Source organism: Petaurus breviceps, unplaced genomic scaffold, assembly GCF_028583685.1.
Source record: "Petaurus breviceps papuanus isolate PSGF00001 unplaced genomic scaffold, PetGlider_PUasm1.0 90925, whole genome shotgun sequence".
In the NCBI taxonomy this organism is placed as follows: Eukaryota; Metazoa; Chordata; class Mammalia; order Diprotodontia; family Petauridae; genus Petaurus; species Petaurus breviceps.
In genome coordinates this window covers 14013993-14022341 of record NW_027187380.1, presented here as the reverse complement: position 1 = coordinate 14022341, position 8349 = coordinate 14013993, and the positions used below count along the sequence as shown (strand labels likewise).

Below are 8349 nucleotides of genomic sequence, written 5' to 3'. Positions count from 1 at the left end.
TGCCTTCTGGGCTCCCAGCCCAAGGATCCTCAGCAATCCGGTAGGGCTGGAGCCGTGGAGCAGGGCAGGAGCTAGAAGTCCTGGAGAGAGGAAAAAGGGACGAAACACACAGACTGAAAAGACACACAAACTTTGTTAATTTGTGGGGCAGGCTGACACAGCCGTAGGGTACTGGGGCCGGACTAGCGCCGGGATAGCTGGGATGCGGGGATCGCAGGTGGGCTAGTTCCCAGATAGCGGAGAGCCCAGGGTCCGGAGGCGTGGAGGTGGAACCAGCAGAACAGCCCCCTGGAGGCCAGGGGAGGGAGGTTCCAAAGTCGGAAGGGCACTGAGTGGGTCCGCGCTGCGGCTGGCCGGGGCGAGGACACTGGTCCCGCGCAGTGGGCAGCAGGAGGAGGAGGGGCCGTCGGTTTCCCCCTCCCCTTTCTCCGCCTCCCCGGTCCGGTGCCCTTGGCCTCGAGCGCGTCGTTGGTTTCCGGTTGTCAGGCAGCGGCCGACTGGGCGGCAGCTGAAGTGGGAGGGAGGGACCGACGCTTGTGGGGTGCGGGCCTGAGCCCTCCGTGCGGCAGCCAGCATGAAGGACAGCGCGGACTCCAAGGACCAGCAGCTTATCGTGAGTCCGGGCTCCTCGTTCTCCCTGTCTCACTCAATAGCCGTCCACTCTCCGATTCTGGATTTCCCCCTACACTTATACCTGCACCTATGCCCACACCTACACACACACACACACACACACACACACACACACACACACACACACACACACACACACACACACACTTTCCCCACATCCCTTTCCAGCTCAACTTACCCCCTCCTAACAGACTCTCCTTTCCTTATCTGCACCTCCTCAACCCATCTCTAGAAATAGGCCCCCACCTACACACCTCCTCCCAAATTCAACTCCTCCACCCACTGCAGAACAGGCCCCACACACATTCATTCACATTCCAGCCTCTTAGGACTTCTCAAACTCTCCACCCAGAGCAAAGCCCCATCACCCTATACCTAGCCAAACTCAACTAACCAGTGCCTAAGAGACCCGCTTGCGCTGCCATCCAGCAAATTCATGAACCTTCTCCAGCTAAAATATACACCTGTCTGCACACTCCCCCTCAGCTTCCCCAAACCCCTGCCCAGAAGCCCTCCTATCTTCTAACAATCTGCACCCCCTCACTCCCATACAAACACATACGACTGCACCAACATTAGAGTGATAGCTCTCTGGTGGAGAAAACAAAAGGAATGGTTTCATTAGATGGGGTGATGGGCTTGCCAGTCTGTTTGGATTTTGTGAAGTTTGTTATCTTGGCTCTGTAAATTTCCTCTAAATTGGGAGTGGGGGGAGCATCCTTGCTTGCCTGCTTAGACACACCTCATTCTTTTCCCGTCTGAACCTGAGATGTCTGGAAGAGACCCTAGTGAGAAGTGAGATCACAACCTACCCCTCTAACATTGCATGTGTCTTATTACATTTGTGGGACTCCCCTCATCCTCCTCTCCCAGAATTTGTGCTGGTGTATCTTTAGGCCAGGACCATCTATGCATCTCTCTTCATTTCCCTAGCCCACAGCAGCTGTCATGCCTATGTAGAGGCTAGGGTCAGGTTTGCTTCTATTTCCTGTCGACAGAGGGGAAGCAAGAGAAGGAAGAAAAGGCAACTTGAACCTATCTATTTAAATCCTAGTGGGTATCTTGCCCAGGCAGTATTGTGGGGTGAAGGTGGCTAAGGAGAGCTGAGAATAAGGGCAAATGGATATAGGAATTACTAGAGAAAAGTGTTGCCCTTGACTCAGACAAGGTCTACAAGGTAACTCAAGATGTTGTGCAATTCAGAACTCTACTTCACAGAGAAACTTGGACAACTACAATGATTTTTATGCATTGTAGGGTCTATAATGAATCTGGGGGGGTGCGGTGGGGTATAAAGGCTATTAATAGCCTACCTCCCTATCACATCTTTCCGTTGCTTGCAGAGACATCATCCCAGGGGTTACTCCAATCTCTGCCTTTCCCCACCCCCCACGTACATACACATAAAATTCCTCCTCTCCTTGAGGGGGTAGGGTGGCATAGTAGATTGAGCACTGGTGTCTGTAAGATGGGTTCAAATGCTCAACCTGGGCAAGTAACTTAATGTCTGTGCCTCAGTTTCCTTATCTATAAGAAGATGGGTTGGGGCAGCCAGGTAGCACAGTGAGTAAGAGCACCGGCTCCAGTGTCAGGATGACCTGGGGATCAAATCCCGGGCTCAGACACTTAGCACCCACCCAGAAACACCTGGCCATGTAACCTTGAGCAAGTTACTTAACCCCAATTGCATAGGAGCGGCCAGGTGGCTCAGTGAGTAAGAGCACCGGCTCCAGTGTCGGGATGACCTGGGGATCAAATCTGGGCTCAGATACTCAGCACCACACCCAGAAATAACTGGCCGTGTAACCTTGAGCAAGTTACTTAACCCCAATTGCTTAAAAAAAAAAAAAAGAAGATGGGTTGTAATTTAGGACCTCAAAATTCTCTTTAGCTCTAAAACTACAATCCATTAATCCCCAAGTGTCCTACACTAGAGAACTCTGTATAGATCATCCCTTAGCAGTAGGTAGGTAGTGAAGCAATCTAGCAATAGCATCTCACCAAAAGATACACTGCTATTGCAGCAAGGCCTCTGATAAGGAGATGGGACTCTTGCCAAGGCCCTGACCTTAAGGCCCTGGGAACTAGAACATCCTCTTTGATATTTTAAAATCTGTGCGTTTGAAAATTGGCTCACCAGGGAAAAACAACGCAGATTGGGCTGGATTGGAGTGACCTTCCTCTTTCCATCAGCAGGGTATATAACTAAGGAAACTGATGAATACGAACTGGCTGGTGTTGCTTCTCCCCTTGGAAAAAGATAATGATTATTATTTAGAAACCTTATGCAATTATGAGCAGGTGTGCTCACTAGGAATTTCCTTATTAAGGACGTCTGTTGAGAGAATAGCTTGGTCAAACAAAGAGAGCATCGGAGACTTTGTACCAAGGAAAGTTACATGGGTGTCATGGAATAGGCATTGGCATTTGGAATCAGAGGGTCTGGGATTAAATCCTAACTCTGCTATTTATGACCTGAGACTACTTATATGCAAGTCACCTCATTTCTGTGGATGGACTAACTTATTTTAAGGTTCTTTCTGGCTCTAAATCTATGATCTTTGATTAAGGAAACAGCATGGTACAGTGTGAATGCTTCCTTTGGACTGAGAAAACCTGTGTTCAAATCTTGCTTCTATCCCTTACTACCTGTGTGACCTTGGTCAAGTCACTTAGCCCCTCTAGGCCTCAGTGTTCTTATTTATAAAATGAAGTGATTGGTCTAGATCAGAAGTGTCAAACACAAAACCAGCAATACTCTCAAATTCAGGAAACCAGATTAAAATGTAATTGGTAAATGTTTGGCAAAAATAAAAATACAATAAAACATAGATAACATTGCATTTTAAGATGACATCAATGTGCAGCCTATGGGATGCTTCGGTAGAGAATACTGGTCCCAGTTTCTATTTGAGTTTGATGACACTGGTCTAGTTGACCCCTAAGGTCCTAATTTTATGATTCTATGAGACTTCCATCTCCCTGGCTCCAGTATCCTTACAATTCTTGCCATTCTGTTTTGTGAGTAGAGACTGGTGGGTGGCACCATTGTACCACAGTGACCCTTTACTAACAGAGTTATAGAATTTAGAACTCAAAGGAACTTTAGAAATAATTTAGTCTACCCAATGAAGTGACTTTCTTACAAGTAGTCACGGGTCATGAATATCAGATTGGGATTTAAACCTAGACCCCCTAACTTAAAACAAAGTGCTTATTTCACAAAACTTGTGTAGTTTCTTTGTGAACAAAGAGGAGGTACTGTTAGATGGACAATGAGACTGATCACACTTTACCCCAGTGTGTACAATGTCTTTCTGCCTCCTTCCTCCTGAAGTAGAAATATGGGACTAAATGGAATTTGTATCATTTAGAATCGCAAATGGAAGACCCTCCTGGTGTATGTACACTCCTCTCTGCTCTGCTGACTTTACCCTAGCCATCAAAACAGCCCTCCCTATTCACCTTGTCATTACTGGAGTGTCTAATCTCCAGGCACACAGACACCTCTGTTTAGGTGTCAGAGACATGAAGGAGCAGATCACAGGGGAGGTGCAGGTAGTTAATTTGGTTATACATCTAAGCAAAGCAAAGCTCACAGACAAAGCTGTCTTCAGAGTCTCTCCCTGGAACTGTGGACTCCCTCAGGACAGGCATCTTGGTTGCTCTTAGGGAAATCTAGAAGTCTGGGTAAAGCTTAAGACACTACACAATCACATATACACCTATCTCCCTGCATGCTAAATGTTTAGTGAGGTGATTATGGTGAGAAATGGTATCAATGCTAGAAAAGTCAGCCTTGGGGCTCAGAGGAGAGAAACATGAAAGAACAGTCTTTTCAGTGACTATAACTAGGCACCTGTGGCTCAGGGCTGATGTGAGAGTTAGTCAAAAACAATCAGCAAGAATTTATTCAGTTCCTACTATGTGCCATGCACTGGAAATACATGCAAACAACCAAGTTCGAGCAAGAGAAAGACAAAATAATCAACAGAGGGAAGGCACTAGCCTTCAGCAGGGTCATGTGGGGTGAGCGCCCATCCCTAAGTTGCCAGACCACTCTTCCTTTCCTCCTATGGAAAAAGGTGCCGACTGTCCTCTGGAAATTCCACTCTAATGCTGGACCAGGTGTGGCCCTGTCTTTTCTCCAGGTGCTCATTTCCTTTCTTCTAGAAAAATATTAAATTGTTTTCAGTCCTTCTGCCCTAAGGTAGGTCTGACTTGGTTACAGACATAGATTCTTTAAGGCAGGCTAGGTGTGGGGGTATAGAGGGTGACTCAAGGGAATCTAATTGTTCAGCCCACCTTGGATAAGAGAATAGGGTCCTTGGGGGTGGCAGTACAAAACTCACAATCATACAGTGCCCAGTTTGCCCAGAAACCACCATGTGAGTGCAAGGATTATTATCTCCATTTTACAAATGAGGAAACCAAAACTCAGAGAAGTTAAACGATTTGTCCTCGGTTACATAGCTAGTGAATGATAGAACTGTCCAATGCCCTGGATCCTCAATTGGCATCATTGATGTCACCATATAGAGGCAGCAAGGTAACACAATGCTGGTCCTAGAGCTAGGAGGACCTGAGTTTGAATCTTGCCTTGGGCAAATGACAACCTCTCTCTGACTCAGTTTCCTCATCTGTAAATTGGAAATAATAATAGCATGTTACCTTCTAGGATTATTGTAATTGAGGTAACATGAAAAGTGCTACATAAAGCTAAAATTGCTATATAAAGACTAGCTATTATTGTTTTTATTGATATCCTTATTATAAAGGAGACCCTGGGATTTTCATTACTGCCAACCTCATGGGTATTTTAAGCCCAGTCCCAGGTAGATTTGTATCTTTGCACTGGTCTGACTCCATGAGCCTAGGAAGAATAGTCAGTGACAAAATGGCACAGCCCTTGGGGCATATGAGACAAAGGGGGAGAAGTGATGACTTCCCCATCTGTCCCTCTCTTTCTCCCTCTCCCTCCTCTCTATTACTGCCTCCTTCTCTCTCTTCCTCTCTTTTTCTCTATCACTCTGTCTCTCTCTTCCTTTCTTTTTCTCTCTTTTCTACCTCTCTCTCTCTCTCCCTCCCTCTCTCTGTCTCTGTCTCTCTAACACACACACACACACACACACACACACACACAGATATACTTCTCTTTACACATTCTGTTCCAATAAAACTGAACTGCTAGCTGTTTCTCCTCAATGACATCCTATCCCTTACCCCCTCATCTTTGCACACATGGTCCCAAATGCCTAGAATGCACTCCTTTCTCACCTCCACCTTTTAGAACCTAGAGGTCCATTCAAAGCACAGCTTGGGTACCACTTCTGTCACAAAACCTTTGAGGATCCTCCCCAGTTGTTTTTTTTAGCATTATCTCTCTTGAAATCACTTGGTATTGCTTTCCGTTCATGACTTTGAATTTACTCACTTGCATACATGTTGTATCCTGTCAGTCGAATGTACGTTCCTTGAAAGCAGGGACTGTTTTGTTTTGTCCATCTCTCAAGCACCTAACACAAAGCAGGCCCTCAACCACTTCTATGTTAACTCTCATTGAATTAGACAACTATATGTTGTTGGATAGAGAGCTGAAAGAAGAGGGGAGGGAGAATGAGGAGAGCGCCCAGGACAAACAGGGCCAACCTAACCTGCCCTCCCAGGCCATGAGCTAACAAGCGATCCTCTCTAAGACTTTGGGTTTTCTTGGATGTGGAATCCGTTGTCCCTCAGCCCCAGCTTCGCTGAGCCTAACAGGAAATCTGGTATCTTTCTTAGGTGGCACTCCGGGTCCGGCCCATTAGTGTCACAGAGCTGGAGGAAGGAGCCACACTCATTGCCCATAAAGTGGATGAACAGGTAAGCCAAGAAAAGGTCAGGGAGATGGACTGATCTGGAAGCCTGGATACAAGTTATATTTGGTCTGGCCAGGGAAATAGAGCCACCTAGGCCTCCCAAACCTAACAAACACCACCACCACCACCACCACCACCAGTAACAACAAGAAGTCATATTTATTGTTGTTGTTGTTGTTTAGTCATTTTTCAATTGTGTCTGACTCTTTCTGACCCCAGTGGGATTTTCTTCACAAGAATACTGGAGTGGTTTGCTGTTTCCTTCTCCAACCCATTTTATAGATGAGGAAACTGAGATAAACAGGATTAAGTGACTTGCCCAGGGTCACCCAGCTGTTAAGTGTCTGAAGCTAGATTTTAGCTCAGGAAGATGAGTTTTCCTGACTCCAAGACTTGAGCTCTACCCATTGCACCACCTAGCTGGCCAAATTATATTTTTAGAGAGTTTTAAATTTTATGAAGCATTTTGATAACAACAACTCTGTGAGGTAAACAGTATGTTTCACCCATTTTACAGATGAGGAAACTGAGACTCAAGTTGACACAGCTAGTAAGAAGAAGACATAGAACTCAAATCCAGGCCCTTTGACTTGAGATTCAATGACCACATTGCTCCCAAAACTTCTCTTCCTCCAAACAACTACTTCCTCCTAGTTATTAGCAAGGTAGCTAGATGATACAGTCGATAAAGTGCTGGGCCTGGGATTAGGAAAATTGAGTCTTCCTGACTTCAGATCTGACCTTAGACACATACTAGCTGTGTGACCCTGGGCAAGTCACTTAACTCTATTTGCCTTAGTTTCCTGATTTATAAAATGATCTGGAGAAGGACATGGCAACTCATTCCAGTATCTTTGCTAAGAAAACCCCAAATGGGGTCATGGAAGAGCTGAACTGGACTGAAATCACAGAACATCAATAACTCAGGTGGCAGGAGGCAGTAGATGGAGTGTTAGGCCTGGAGTCAGGAAGACCTGAGTTCAAATTTGACCTTAAACACTAGCTGTGTGATCCTAGGCAAGTCATTTAATCTCTGTCAGCCTCAGTTTCCTCAGCTATAAAATGGATAATGGATAATAATAGCACCTACCTCCCAGGGCTGTTGTAAGGATTGAATCTGTAAAGAGCTTAGCTCGGTGCCTGGCACATGGTAAGTTTTTAATAAATACTTGTTTCATTCCTAGGTTAACAACAACAAGAATGATAATGATAATAATGAAAATAAATGACATTTACATAGTGCCTTAAAGTTTGCAAGGTGCTTTCTTTACATAGGTCATCTCGTTTGGCCCCCCACAAGCAGCCTGTGAGGTAAGTGCTGCCTCAAAATATTATCTCCATTTTACAGATGAGAAAACTGACTATGGTTGAGAGAAGTTAGTGACTTGTCCACAGTCACAAAGCTGGTGCCTGAGATAGTTCTCAAACCCATCTTCCTCACTCTGACCTCTATGCCACCAACCCTTCTCCTCTTTCATTCTTTCCTCTCCCTCATTCACCACATCCAAACAGCTGTAAGGTCTTGTCACTTCTACCTTCACAATGTTTCCTCCATCCATCCCCTTCTCTTCACATATATAGCCACCACTTCATTCAGTCCTCATCACCTCACACCTTGACTACTGTAATAGCTTCCTACTTGGCCTTCTTGTTTTCAGCCTTAATCTGTCCTGCACACAGCTGTCAAATTATATTGTACTTTATATACAGCCTCTCTAACGTATATAGTATATATGTATATATATATATATGTGTATGTATATGGAGAGAGAGGGAGAGAGAGAGAGAGAGAGGGAGGGGAAGAGAGAGAAAGGGGGAGAGAGAGAGAGAGAGAGAGAGAGAGAGAGAGAGAGAGAGA

At 45.5% G+C, this 8349-nt stretch overlaps 1 protein-coding gene across 1 annotated transcript in view; it reads left to right on the top strand.

Annotated features, from left to right (window-relative positions):
* Positions 1-476: 476 nt before the first annotated feature.
* KIF19 (kinesin family member 19) overlaps positions 477-8349 on the top strand; it is a 57873-nt gene continuing 50000 nt past the window's right edge. The window contains exons 1-2 of the mRNA XM_069076501.1: positions 477-613; positions 6415-6495. Coding sequence (XP_068932602.1) covers positions 575-613; positions 6415-6495 — 120 coding nt within the window. The 5' untranslated portion in view covers positions 477-574. The remainder of the gene's footprint in view (positions 614-6414; positions 6496-8349) is intronic.